We start from the raw sequence: 15,161 nt of genomic DNA on the forward strand, positions 1-15,161 counted from the left end.
TTCATCCTTAGTGTTAGAATATTCTAGTCCTGTGAGCCCGTTGTATTTTTCAGAGGTATGTGTGTGCAAATGTTTGCTTTCATAATCTTAGTTTTTTTAAGGAAAGAGCGTATTGGTTACTTCTGGGATGTAGGACTGTGGGACATTGGTTTGTGATGTAGGACTTTTACTTTTCACCTACAGCTTTCAGTACTGTTGGAAATTTTCACTTTGTTGCATGTACTACATTTATAATAAAAATCAATTTATTTTTAAATGGCATGCTGTCTTCTGCCCTCTCCAAGACTGAGTTTAGGCGGATAATAAACTTGATTTTTATTTCTTTTAGTACACAGACTGGGTAATGGTAAAGAGGATTTAGGGTTAAAATTTGTCACAAGTAATGTAGCAGTAGTCATCATAATGATGGAAAATGATTTGTTTAATGGGGAGGTTGCTTAAGAGGTCTGTGCCCTAATGGAAGTCATAGTAGAAGGAACAGTGAACTAGGAGCCAGGAAACCTTAATATCTTTGGATCTCAGTTTTGTTATGCTTCTCTCCCCCCCCCCCCATATATTTGTAATAAGATGGTTACACAAGCATCACAGAATCTAAGTTGGGTAGAATTTTCTGATCAGCTTCTTTCCTCCACCCCACACGCATGCCCCTGATTGTGAATTCTCTTTGAAATGAAGTTTCCTACTCTGGTATCCATGGGTATTAGGCCACCTGAGACTTTACAGAATTTCATGCATTTGTGGTTTTTTTCTGGTCTTAGTAAATTCACTGAATGAATGAAAAGATTTCATCATCTCCAAGACTTTAATAACGACTACTTTCGAACAACCTTTAAGAATAAATAACCCAGGGAGTTCCCTGGTGGCCTAGTGGTTAGGATTCTGGGCTTTCACTGCTGTGGCCCGGGTTCATTCCCTGGTCAGGAAACTGAGATCCCACAAGCCACACGGCACAGCCCCCACCCCAAAAAAGAATAAATTACCTGCCTTTTATTTAACATTTAGGTCTTGGAGACTCTGCCCTTCTGTTTCTTATCACTACTGAAATATATAATTTAAACTCTCAGCCAACATGTGAAACAAAATAAAACACAAATCAGAAGTTGGTGAGCATGAAAAATAAACTTAGTAAGCTAGTCACTGCTAGAAAATAATTAAATTTCTTAGCATTTATCATTATCTCACATACCTGTTTGGATGCCCATCTCCTCCCACCCCCAAGAGTGGAAGCTCCATGAGAGAGGACCATTATTAATGTAAGTGGATGGATGGATGGTTTTCAGTGTAGGACTGTTTATACTTCACCTCTGATGATGATCTTTGTCTGTAACTTTTAAAACAAAATTTAGAAATTGAAGGCTGTTCCAGATCTGGAAAGGTTAAAATATGACATAACATAAAAATGAAAACTGTTTTGTTAAAATAGGCACTTTTAACTAAACTGCAGTAGTTTAGTTGAATCATGAGAAAGAGAGCCTTCCATTTTCCTTCAATTAGAAATCTTGAAAAGAATATCCCATGAATTTGACCTTTTATAGAAATGAGACTTTTTAATGTATATGCAAATAAAGGAGGATTTAACCAAAAGACTAATCACAATTCCATCATTTTGATAAAGGAATATAGTAATCACATGCAATATTGTAGCACTAAAGGATCAGTAAATAGGTTGAATATTGTTGATGTTAACCAAGTAACAGAATACTAGAACTAAGATGCTTTCAAGTTTTCTCTTGGTGCTCTAATGTTTTCTCTTATGATGATAAAAAGCAATGTTATACTATACAGAAAACTTTAAGCCTAGAAGGTGATACTAAACTTGTTTCTTCAACTGTGAGAAAAGGAATGAAATGTCACACCGGGGTGTTGTGATCATTCAGTTGGGCTAACATATATAAACAACTGACATGGGGCCTGCCACAGAGTAGGCACTCAGTGAATGGTGGGTGCTTATGACAGGTAAGGAATGTCATAGACGATATTTAGCATACCTAGAGAAGAGTACTGGAAATTCTAAAATTATATTGCTTACTTGTGATTTATTTTAAACTGTTACAATTGTGAGCAGAGGAAAGCAGCCTTTTTAGGGAAGTATGTACCTTGGCATGGTTGCCTCAGATATTTCGTGGTATATTAGACCAAGAGATAAGTTCACATGTATTAAAGTTCCATCAGTTGGCTTACTGAGAAAATGTGTGTTAGTCATAGTGGCATTTCATTTAAATAGCACAATATGGTATCTGTATTCTTCCTATTAATGATACTCAAATTGTTTTCTTACAATGGAAGCTAAATGTATCCTTGAGACTTAACTGAGTTCTTGGATCCTAATTTCTGAAATGTGGCAATAATATTTTTAAAGTAGAGGGCCAAAAAAACATTTCAACAAACAGATCTTCCAAAATTCTGTTGTAGGCCCTGGTTATGAAGGAGGTGGTGGGGTGCTTTAAGGATGGTTTGGTGTAAAGAAATTTCTGAATGATCAGACTTAAGTGTGGATGTTAGTTTGGGAGTGATGACTACCTCTTTCTGGGCTGAAGTAGCCCTCGCTACCAGATTTGTAGGGAACTACCTCCATCTTTTAGAGATTTTGATTATTTTAGTAACTGACAATCTGAAAACATAAAACTATTCGATGCACAATAATAACTCATTATCACTTGATTTTAAAGGAATCTGTTCTTAGTACCTCACGCTTCAAAATAGCTAGAGCAGTGGTCATTTCATAAAAGCTAAAGAAAACAGTACAGTTGTTGACCATTTAGGAGAGAAAGAATATTAAAGGTGATAGCAATTCAGTACATTCTCTTTACTGTATAAGTGTATGTGTTTACTTTTCCAAACTTTTGTATATGTATCTCTAATACAATGTACAGCATATTTTTATTTAAAATTTCATTGTAAATGTGAAATTTGGGTTACTTTGGTGTTCCAAACAATAAAAAAGTACACAAAAAAATGTTTGTTTGTGTTACATATCTCTATTGTGTTACCAGCATATCCATAATATCTTTTCAAGGAAAAATTAAGCTAAATCGGATTCATTCCTATTGTGGAAAATTAAAGTCTCTTCTCTTGCCAGATACATTTACTCATTAATTATTATTATACAGAGATTCTCTACAGTTCTGTCACACTGCTATAGATGATGGTAAAATTTATAAGAATTGGGTATGTGTAAGATTGCTTCTTATTGATAATATTTGTTACCAAATATTTAAAGCAAAAGTCACAGATTGGTAGCCTACAGGCTGACTTGCTGGGCAGTAGTATGATGTATACTTCATGCTTGATTTTCACACATCCTTGCCTGGCCTCGATAGGCATTTGATGTTCCAAAATTTGGACACTTCAAGAATTATGTAGACAGAATTGGTTTGTGAATTAAACAGGCGTGTTTGCTTTTATGCAATAGCTATCTATGATCCTTAAGACTGCCTTGAAGATGAATAATTTTACTATTAAGTTCTGTAATGCCTTTTGACTCTTGAACAACGCGGTGATTAGGGGCGCCAACTCCCATGCAGTCAAAACTCCACACATAACTTTATAGTTGGCCCTCTATATCCGAGGTCCCACATCTGCAGATTCAACCAACTACGGATCGTGTAGTACATATTTACTGGAAAAAAAAAATCTGTGTATAAGTGGGTCCGTACAGTTCAAACCTGTGTTATTCAAGGGTCAACTGTACTTTAAAATTGATATTTGACTTGTGATTTCACTTAGCTTTAGATTTTTCTGCCTAGAATTTTATAATTAGTAATTATATAATTATAATTTTTATAACTTTTATAATTAGTAATTTTTATAATTAGTAATTTTTAACACTATAAATTAGAACATTAGAGCACCAATCTACTAGTGTGAATAACATTCAAAGGAAACCTGAAGAAAATTCTCAAAAGTTTTTTTAATGATAACACCTAATTTTTTAAACACTTTTTGCATTTTAATATTCTTCCTTATTGTAGACTTTGTTATAATATTGGTTATATTAAACTATAACCCAGAGGGGTCTACCAGATGTTTGTTTATCCTATAAAAGTGTTCTTTGAAAGCTTTAAAATATTTGAGTTGGTACTCTAAATATTGCATTATATTATTCCACTGTGTTTCCCAAATACTCATCACAGTGCCTTCAACTTTGTATATAACATTGTTCAATGAATGTTTTAATAGTGATCGATCCACAGCAGATATTTACCTTGGATATGAATTTATGCATGAATACACACTATATTTTCTCAGAAGGCGAAGCACTTCAAACAAAACATGGAGAAGGTCTTGCACGAAAACTTGAAAGCTGCTTATCACATTGTCTCCATCTCTCTCAGCACTTCCTAGGCTGCAGAACTCCAGCCTAAAGAGTCTCTTTTAAGTTTAAATCTCTCTGACATCTCTTTGGGCCTGAGGAAGGTGGGAGGGGCAGAAACTCTGGGCTCTAGATTGATTTTGGTAGACAAAGATAATGCTGTGAAGAATTTCAGGTAAGATTTTTTCCAGCTAACATTGAAAATAAAATTTCCTATGGATGATCTCATTCAGTGATGGATTACCAGTATATCCCAAGCTTCTTGACTCTAATAGTACAACTCTTAACTCTAAGTCACGGCTGTTATACTTTGCCAGTTACAATAAAATAGCAATTCATATACAAACAAATTCTTAAAAAACGACTATAAATGAGCTATAGGGAAATTGACCAAACCTTATTGTACGTTATGTTGCAAAAAATCCAGGGAGTCATTTTAAAGAGATAGTGGTCTCTGGTTCTTCATTTGAAATTATGGTTTTCATGTATTAGATTTTATCAAAACGTACCCCATGCTAAAAATAGATACACATTTTAGTCTGCCTGCGCTATTTGTTATTGAAAACTCAAATTTCTTTTAGCAATCTCTTGCTACCATTCTAAGAACGATTCTTTTTTTTGGTATAATAATGTATGATGCAATCTAAAAATGTGCTCTCATTCTTTGAAAACTAGCTCCGCATTTTTCCATTCTCCCCTTCTCCCATCACAGTACCTCCTGTAAGAATCACCTGGGAGTCTTTTCAAAGTAATTAGGGCCTAAATGTTGTTAACTGGTGAACCTAGGCGAAGGAAATACATGTATGGGTTGTACTGTTATTTCAATTTTCCAAAGGTTTGTAGTTTTAAAAAAAAAAACACTTTTAATGATTAAACAAATACATATATATATGCCTTGGGGCTCTCAGGGCACTGGTGGGAGAGATGAGATAAAAGTGGCTGGTATATCCTTTTCCTTGTATGAACAAATTTTGAGTTAGGTCCGTGCACAATGCCACAGTGACATTCATTCGTTTGGAATCAAGAAAAGGTGGAACTGCGACTAGGAGCGGAAAAGGCGATTGTGAAAGAAATTGCAGCTTTTCTCAAAATTTCAGATATTCATAGGTTTACAATGGAAAGAGACTCACCGCCCTGGGGGAGAGACCTGGACCTTGTAGCCACTGCTTTTGTCCCCGAGAGGTATCTTGTTGATGGGTTTAGTCACCCCTAATGCCACCACCATTGATTCACTCATACGTTCAACATGTATTTACGCCAGTACCTACTGTGTGCCAGGCATCCTTCTGGGTACTAGAGATCCCTGAATGACAAGACAGGGCCTGTCTTCCTGGAGCTTACATTCTAGTAGGGACTTAGATAGTAAGTAAACTAATAATTTCCCATGAAGCTATTCCTCTGAAGAGAGTAAAGCAGAGAACGGGATTGGAGGAATGTCGTGTGAGATGTACTCTTTTATATAGGATGGCCAAGGAAGGCTTCTAAGGAGGTAATACAGAGAAATAATAGAGGAAGAGCCATAGAGACACCGGGAAAACATCTCATTTGGAGAGGAGAACAGAAGGGGGGCTCGGACTGAGAACAGACTTGGCTTGTTGGAGGGACTACAGTGGGCTGTTGGGGTTGAGCAGTGTGATCGTAAGGAAGAGCAGCAGCAGGTGATCAGAGCTGGTTGTCGGGCCAGAGTACAACAGGAAGTATGGGTCTTCAACACTTTAAATCTGGTTTCCATCTTGCACAGGATTATGGATGGCTCTTCCATAGAAAGCGAACTGTAGGAGTTGGTAAGAGTGGAAAGGGGAGACTGGTTTGGATGCCATTGGAGTAGATTAGAGTGCCAACAGCTTGAACTAGGGTGGCACAGCAGAGGTAACAAGCATTTGGATTCTGAACTTACTTTGAAGATACAGCCTTCAGAATGGCCTTATTGTATATGTGAGAGAAAGGAGTCAGGAACAACTGTGTTTCTGACCTGAGCAATTTAGTTGAGTGTCATTGCCGTTCCTCAGATGGGCAGATCTCAAAGAGGAGTGGGCTTAGGATGAGGATGTCAAGTTAAATGTTGGATGTTTTAACTTTAACATTCAGGTGCAGATGACAGCTAAACAACTGATAAAGTCTAAAGATGTAAATTCTGCCGTAATCAGCAAATATAATATTTACAGCCACCAGAGTCTGTGAGATTACCTAGGGAGGGAGTGTAGTGAGAGGGATGAGCCCAGGAAAACGTCAGCGTTTAGCAGTTGAAAATACGATACAGAGAACTGAGACATGATGGGAACTCTCCTAAGGAGTTTGTATATATATCAATCCTTTAAGCCTTACAGTTCTTTGAAGTCAACACAGTTATCCCCATTTTGTAGATGGGGAATCAGAGGCATAAAGAGATGAAGTGACCTGCCCAAGGTCACAGCTCCATGTGGCAGCACCTAGAATTCAAGGTACCCTTATTCCAACACCTGTGCTTTTTAACCACTGTCCTCTACTGTTCCATCCAGCAAAGGACACTGAGAAGGTGCAGCTAGAGGGCTAGGAAGCAAAAGTAGAGGAAGGTATTCCGGAAGCCCAGTAAAGAAAGTTCCTAGGAAGGAGGGAGAGATCAACTATCAGATGCCATTTTTGGGTCAAAGAAGAGTGCTGAGACTTGCTAACGGGATTTATCAAAATGAAGCCTTCTGGATGACCTTGAGAAATGTGGTTTTATTGGAGTGGTGGGTTCAGAAGCCTATGTAAGTATATATAGATATAGGGTCAGGAGAGAATGAGAGACACAAGAAATGGATACAGTGATTTTGGACGTCTCTCTGAGGAGATGTGCTATACAGGGGAACAGTGAAACGGGGGTGAGCTGAAGGGAGATATAAGGTGAGGGCAGTTCTTTCGTGTTTATTTCTAAAAGACACCTCTAGCATGTTCATTATTGGAAAACCCAGTAGACGGGAAATTTTTGTTGCAAGAAAGAAGAGATATTTGCTAGGTTGATATTATGTAGGAGAGGGTATGGATTCAGAGTTTGAACGTGGGGCACAGGTGTTGACAGATGGAAGGCGTAGTACGGATACAGGTGCAGGTAAATCGGTAGGTTTGGTGGTAAGTAGGTGGATTTAAAAAGCCTTTCTAGATGCCTTTTTAAAAAAATACATACCAACTAGGATAAATAAAATGTGGTATTTCCATTTAACAGCACTTGATAATGAAAAGGAATGAAGTACTTAATACATGCTACAACATGGATGGGCCTTGAAAAGATACGCTAAGTGAAAGAAGCCGGTCGCAAAGGGTCACATATTGTATGAGTCCACATTTATGAAATGTCCAGAATAGGCAAGTCCATAGAGACAGAAAATAAAATGTGTGGTTGCCTGGGGGTTGGGGTGGAGTTGGGGGGAAACAGGAAATGACGGTTAATGGATACAGGGTTTCTTTTGAGGTGATGAAAACGTTCTAAAATTTATTTCGATGGTTGCCCAACTCTGAATATATTAAAAAAAAAAACATTGAATTACACCCTTTATGTGGGTGAATTGTAGGCTATGTGAATTTTACCTCCCAGAAGCTATATAAAACCAGCTAAGAATAGACAGGATTAAGGAGAAACAGGAACATGTGAAATAGATATCTAGAAACATAAGAATGTGAATTGACTAGGGAAATTAGAATTGCTGGCCAGGATTAAGGGAGCATTTGTGGTTGTAGTTATAAATAAAATGAGACCAGTCAGCATGTTGGAGGTGGTGCCCAGCCATATTCAGGTGCAGTTTAGGTAGAAGAGTTGCATTTAAAACCAGTGTTGAGGTTTTTCCAGGCAACATGGTAAGGGAGAACCGTGGACCGCAAGACAGGTAAGGAGAGTAAAGACGTGAAGGGCATTGGGGACTTGATCCTAGTGGGATTGAAGGTTGTTCTGGGAAAGAGGTCCAGAGAGTGGGGTACTTGAAAGTGAGAATTCAGAAGTGATAAAGTTACTTGTAATGAAAGGTCCAGGACTTCCTAGAGGCATTGGCTGTGGTAGAATGGAAGACAAGATGATGGGCGGAGAAGAGGTACAAGAACTGCCTTTTCTACTGATTGGCCTTTTCAGATGTTCTCTCTGCCCTTCCTCCTGCTCTCCCTTTCGTTTTTCACATAGCAAATCCTTGCTTTTTTCTTTTTTTTTTTCTTTTCCTTTTTTTGAAAGATCCAACTTAAATTTACATCCTCCATGAAAGTGTTCAACTAACATTCTCCTGCCATTCAGGGTCCACACTGGTCTCCAGTCATGATATCAGCTGTCCCCTCCTTCACCACCCCTTTAATCTTTTAACAGACCTATTCTTTATTTCCCATAATTACCAATGTCTTTGCTATAGAAAGCACTGACACCTCCCCTTTAATCTTGATTTTTACTTTTTAATTGTGCATGTGGGTTTTTTTGATTCATCATAGGAAATAGCCTTGGTTATTTGAACTTCAGTGTATTTCTTATACTTCTTGAATTTAAATAGAGACATTTGGGGCTGTCACTTTTTTGGTCTGCCTTAAAATCTTGCTGTGTTAGGAAATTTGGAGTCTTCTATCTTTAGTGTGAGTTTCCCCAGGTCTGAACTCTTCCCTTTTTTGTTTCATCCATGTTCTGGATAAGTTAACACCATGGCTCTTCTGAGCTCTGTACATTTAATCAATCACTTCAGCACATTTCCACCAGGTGTAGCCTAGGCCCCTCCAGCTCTCAGTATTAACATGTGAAATTTGTTGTCTGTCTCCAAAAATTGCTTCTCTTTCTAAATTCCTTCACTGAGTTGATGCCTTCATCCACCCACTCATTCGAAGCAGAGAGCTATGTTCCTCCATCTCTTATATTCTTCCAGTCCTGCCTACTAAAGGGCTTAAATCTGTTCATCTCTCGCACCTCGTTCATTTGTCTCTCACCTCTCTTCCCTAGATTCTTGGAATAAGAGCCTAACTACTCTTCAGTGTCCTCTGCCTCCTTGCTTTCCTGTATACTATTTGCTGGAGGGGTCTTTCAGAAATGAACATGAGGATCATCCCTGCTAAAAATTCCTCCGTGGTTTTCCCACCACTCTAGATCAAAGTCCAGGTTCCTTTTCATGGCATGTAAGACCTGGATTGCCCCGGCCTAACTGTTCAGCCTCAGAAACCTCATTTTTTTCTTTTTTAATTGATAGCAATCTGTATTCATACAGATTCTTTCTTGCTGCTTCAGTAATAAACCTCATCTTTTCTCTCCTTGATTTTCATCAAAAGACATTCTGTTGCAATTCTCAGAACAACACACTTTACTGCTTCGCTTTGCTAATAATATAATAGGCCTTTCCAGAAGCCGCTGTTCTCTTTAACCAGTGATGTCCTTCCTTAAATTGGCCTTGAATGTTCTTCCTTTCCTTTGGGACCCAATTCAGACATTCCCCTGGGACTCCTGCTCAGATTCACACACACTGACTTTGTCTGTTTCTACTAGGTTATGTCCTGTTTGAAGGAAAAGATTATTTTTTTTAATCTTCATATCCCCAGCACATTAAATATGTTAATAATGTAAAGCTTAGATGTTCAACATATGTATGAATAACTGAATTTCTTAAAGTTTTTAACTCTAGAAAACTTGTCAGGTATTTCACGTCCTACTTCCAAATAAAATGAATAATTGCTTTGAATGTCCTTTAGACTTGGGTAACTCACTGTGTATTCCACTGGTATATGCATCATGACAGCTTTCCTAATAAAAATAAAAATGAAATTCAGCTCTTATACCTACCAAGGGCTTAGGCCACCTGATATATTTTTTAATAAAATATAACTGTTATTATAAAAGCAGTACTTTTTTGTTCACTGCAAAACAACAGATGAGAAAAAAATATCTAATTCCACCACTTCTGTGCCTTGAAGGCCAACATTTGGAGCTATGGGAATTCTATTGGGGGAATCTGTAAACTTTGTTGGTCCGTAAAGGGTTAAAAGGAAATCGGCTTATTTACAAAAGAGGGAAAGAATTTGAGTGAATAATATTTTAAGTAAATCCCAAATACAAATACCCACATATATGGAATAGATGAATTAGGCTATGTTTTTCTCTTTATTAAAAATGTGCTTTGTAGGAGTTTGAAATATATGGGTACTGTAAAAGTTAACCCTGTTAAATGAACCTGTATGTACCCTCAAATGCATGTTATAAAAAACTTAGAGATGTGTTGCTAGAGATCGGTTTATATTTTATAAAGAATCATTGCCCATTTGCTCTCTTCTGTACAAGATTGAGGTTGGGCTTGCTTCCTTTGGCAGCTGTCAGATTGGTAGCCGAGGAAGCCATCATTATGGGGAAATCAGGAATAGGACCTTCCCATTGTCCTGCAAATGTCTGTTTCCTTCATCTGCACTTAATTCTTTTGTTACAATAAGATGCTTTGAACCCCTCCCTCATTTTTCTAGTGTTATTTAAAACTTGCTATTGGCCCCTTGAGCATATAGTTAGGTACTGGAATGTGCCACAGCAAGTCTTTAGCAGAGTAAACATTGACCATTTTCATCCTTGAGTAAAGCTGGTGGGAAAGTAAAGTTCGATTTGTTGAAGTGCTTCTCTATATGATGACTCTATTGAAGGAGGCTGTACATGGGTGCACACATTTTATTTTGCTTGTTTTGAGTTGAAGTCCACAAATGTTGCGGCTCTACGATTTCTTTAAAAAGTGGGAGCAAGGATATATCCTAGGTGCGTTGTTATCCCCTGTATGGTATGTACTCAATATATGTTCACTAAATGATATGAAGAATGTTAGTTTGCCATGAGTTTTGTATCAGTCTGAGATAATAGTATAAGCTCTGTAATATGTTCATTGTCTGGGATTTCCTAAGGAGAGTGTAAAGAGGCTATGGGGCCTTGGCCTTGTTCATCCAATTCATCATTTCTGGCTTTTCACTATGGTAATTAGCATTTCTCAACTTTAGGCCTGACATACGGAAGCATAATTTTTTCCCAGTTGCCAAAGTGCTTGACTCTAAACAGTGGTGAATATTGGGGGACCAGGAGAAGCCAGTAAGATCTCAATGATCAGAAAAGAAAAATGTGTTTTTGCAAAGTGAAATATTTAGTGTTAGGATACTTATCTGTCAAAATAGATGTGTAGAATAATATTTTCAGCACTTAACTGTACCAAGCTCTGAGCTCATGCTTATGTACTTTATCCCATTTAATCGCAACAAGAGGCAGGTGTATTATTATCCCCATTTCTGAGGCATGTGTCCAAGGTTGCTCCTATGTGAGATCCTTTTCACTGAATGTATTTCTCTTTAAGCATTTAAAAGAAGGTACTCTGTTTAAGTAAATACCAAAGCGGTGAGTCTTCATGTTAAGAGTTATAAACTGATGCACATACATTTTCCAGTCTACTCTATTTAGTGCCTAAGTCTCACAGAATAGTATTGGACCATATGTCCTGAGGAACAAAAACTGAAGTAGAAATTCTTGTCTATCATATTAGTATTAATTGTTAATACAGAAAATCTAGGAGCAAATAGGACTTGTTAAATGTTTGCTAAAGTGAGTGGAAGTGATTGAAACTGTAAACATAAAATAATATGATGCTGGGGACAAAAAGATGAATAAGTATTGGGTTTGCTCTCTGGTGGTTTTTCTGTCAGTGTCACACAAGCATTTTTCTCACCATTGCCAGTTTATGGTCATAACCCACAACTTGCTCAAAGGCATTTCTGCAGTACATGGGCAAATGGCACATTCTGACAATATCTGGAACATTTTCCTTTATTAGAATAACTCTTGTTGGTCATAGTATTTGCCTTGTGATGTTTATATTTGCAGAGAAATAAATTGAGAGACCACGATACCTGTTACTTAAGTTGTGAACCACAACAGACCCTCCTTTTCCATGGTATTATAAATGATGGGTTGAATTTGTTTGATTCTTAAAGCATAAGCACACTCATGTAAATGGGAAATAAAGCAAGTCATTGTCACTTTGAGCAGCAGCACTAACTTTATCAGTTTTGCCACCTTTGGGAAAGTGAATAGAAGGTGACTGGCTGGGCACTCAGCATTGTTCAGCAGGCATTTTGGCATAGCAGTTTACACGTTATGCTGTGCTTTGAAGAGGGACTTGTAAAAATAAACTCTACGTTTGTGTATGGATCTTTATTTTATAAACATTAAAGTAATGCTTACTGCATAATAACTGCACAAAGCATTTTAATGACATAGAATCAAAGAAACCTCCCTCTTCACTGGATTTTCTGGGTTATTGACCTCATTTTTTCCTAATAAAAAGTCAAATTAAGACTTAGAGTAAGAAGTTTTCTTCTAAGAGTACACCTGAAATAACCTTCAGTTGGGTCAAGTAGTTCAGTTCTTTATCTCATTAGTTCTTTTATCTCAGTGCACGTGTGTTTCTCAAGTATTTTGAGTGGTAAACAGCTACTAGTCAAGGCTGTCTAGAAGGAGATTCTGACATACTCTTTCCAGAATTTGGTATATTACAATTTCTTTTTGCAGCTTATTTTGACCTGTACCTATGTTAGGTAGATGTGTATACATAGTATGTATGTCCAGGACTGCTTGCCCTGCGTTGTTACTGGGCCGTCACATTTTTCTGCTAGGTAGACAGGCAAACAGTATGAAATTCGAAGGTTTGGGGTTGAATTTCATTTTGCTTCAAGCTCCACAGGAAATAATTGAAAATAGAATATGCTGCCTTCTATGTTATGTTATTTACACTCTAATTTTTCTTGCCTCGCAGGTACTCAAGGAGTTGCACCCGGCCCTGTAATCGGGCTCCAAGCCCCATCCACTGGTCTTCTTGGCGCCCGACCCGGCCTGATCCCACTCCAGCGCCCGCCGGGAATGCCTCCACCTCACCTGCCACGCTTTCCTTTGCTGCCGCCGCGCCCCGTGCCTCCGCATATGATGCATAGAGGCCCGCCACCAGGCCCCGGGGGCTTCGGGATGCCTCCGCCTCACGGAATGAAAGGTCCCTTTCCTCCCCACGGCCCCTTCGTCCGGCCCGGTGGAGTGCCAGGGCTCGGGGGCCCAGGGCCAGGCCCAGGGGGTCCCGAGGACAGAGATGGAAGGCAGCCGCCGCCGCAGCAGCCGCCGCCGGCACCGCAGCCGCAGCAACAGCCGCCGACGCAGCCGCCGCCGAACCAGCCGCCGCCGACGCAGCCACAGCCCTTTAGAAACGATAACAGGCAGCAGTTCACTTCAGGTAGAGACCAAGAAAGGTTTGGAAGAAGATCTTTTGGAAATAGGGTGGAAAATGACCGGGAACGGTATGGGAACCGTCATGATGATAGAGAGAATAGTAATCGTGAAAGGAGAGAGTGGGGAAGAAGGAGCCCTGACCGGGACAGGCACAGAGACTTGGAAGAGAGGAATAGACGCTCTAGTGGGCATCGAGACAGAGAGAGAGATTCTAGAGATAGAGAGTCTCGTAGAGAGAAGGAGGAAAACCGAGGCAAGGAGAAGCCCGAGGTGACAGACAGGGCAGGCGGTAACAAAACCGCTGAACCTCCCATTAGCCAAGTGGGAAATGTAGACACTGTTTCAGAACTTGATAAGGGGGAGTCTGAGTCTGCAGTTGTAAAACCTTCTGAAGAGTTACCTGCTGAGGCTACCTCATCCGTTGAACCTGAAAAGGATTCTGGCTCAGCAGCCGAGGCTCCTCGTTAGAGACTGGAATTTGTCCACATGTGACAGTGACACTTCCTGGAGTGTAGAGCTTGAAGTGTACAGATGCTGTATTATACTTGCTCCTGCTATATCACAGCCCCGCAGTAGTTGGTGGGGAATTGTAAGCAATTTGATTGCTTCCCTTCTATTTAAAAATAGCCAGAAAATAACAAAAAATACTGAAAATATGAATAAATATTACCCTTTTTGCTGTAACTTTTTAAAAGTTTTGACTTTAAAAAGTTTACAAATCGTAATTAGAAGTGCTCTCTATTTTTTTTTTTTTAATTTAAGACAAGGTAACGGTGAAAGCTCCTCAAAAACAATAGGGATGTTTTTAATAAACTCTATTTTCGTAACAAACTTTAATGTGTGCTATTCTTCCTACACTGCATTAAGGTGGAAAAGGATTGTTCACCATCAAAGTTTGAGCTGTTAATACTGTGTTGGAGTCTAAATTAGACTTGTATATTTGATGGAAATAGACATCTTTATGTAGTTATTCTCAAACACTTCCATTTGTAATATTTTTTATTTTTAGCATTTCAATCTTAAGGCAGAGGTTAGTGGTTTTAATGTTAACTGAAAATCTTGTTTTGGAATTCAGTCAAGGTCTTCTTGCCATTGGCTTTGTGGTAAATGTTGCCCTAAACAATTGTAAAAAAATTTTTTCGCTGGGGGGAAAAACTGGACCCCAACATTACCCGTTGTACTATAAATTATCTGATTGCTTGGGTATTACTTATTTAGAAAGAAGGTTGGGTGTTTTTCTTAACCATCCCATTAAATTTTTCAAAAGGGTGAAAGAAATCAAGGTTAGTATTTGCAACCTAAAAGCTTATGGTCTTATCTGTTTAAGGACTTAAATGCAACCTATTGTTTCTACAAGCCTTGCCTGTTGCCTTTCTTTACCATTTTTTTAAAGTCCCCTGCTGGGCAGAGGTAAACTGAACTTTTTGCCACTTACAAAGTACTTCTCTCTTTTCCTTAAAATTGTTGGGTTAACTAGGAAAATTAGTTGTAGGTTATCCAAGAGCTATTACATGAAGACATCCAAAGCCAAATTAAACCTATACCTGAAACAGTAGTACAGAAAAGCAGTTACATAAAGCTGCTTACCTAGTGCCAGGGAAAAGACCATTAACAAACATAATCCTAGAACTTTTGGCCTTGAAGCTT

General features: G+C 38.5%; 1 protein-coding gene across 5 annotated transcripts in view; it reads left to right on the forward strand.

Annotated features, from left to right (window-relative positions):
- The window catches only part of SCAF4 (SR-related CTD associated factor 4), a 60,498-nt gene that overhangs the window by 41,665 nt on the left and 3,672 nt on the right, over positions 1-15,161 (forward strand). For 4 of the 5 annotated variants that reach the window (XM_060098559.1, XM_060098562.1, XM_060098560.1 and 1 more), the window contains exon 20: positions 13,054-14,345. In XM_060098559.1, the coding sequence (XP_059954542.1) occupies positions 13,054-13,982 (929 nt within the window). In that variant the 3' untranslated portion in view covers positions 13,983-14,345. Of the gene's footprint in view, positions 1-13,053; positions 14,346-15,161 lie in introns of those variants that run through there. The other variant, XM_060098563.1, reaches the window with a different exon arrangement.

The sequence above is a fragment of the Mesoplodon densirostris genome, chromosome 5, assembly GCF_025265405.1.
Source record: "Mesoplodon densirostris isolate mMesDen1 chromosome 5, mMesDen1 primary haplotype, whole genome shotgun sequence".
NCBI lineage: Eukaryota > Metazoa > Chordata > Mammalia > Artiodactyla > Ziphiidae > Mesoplodon > Mesoplodon densirostris.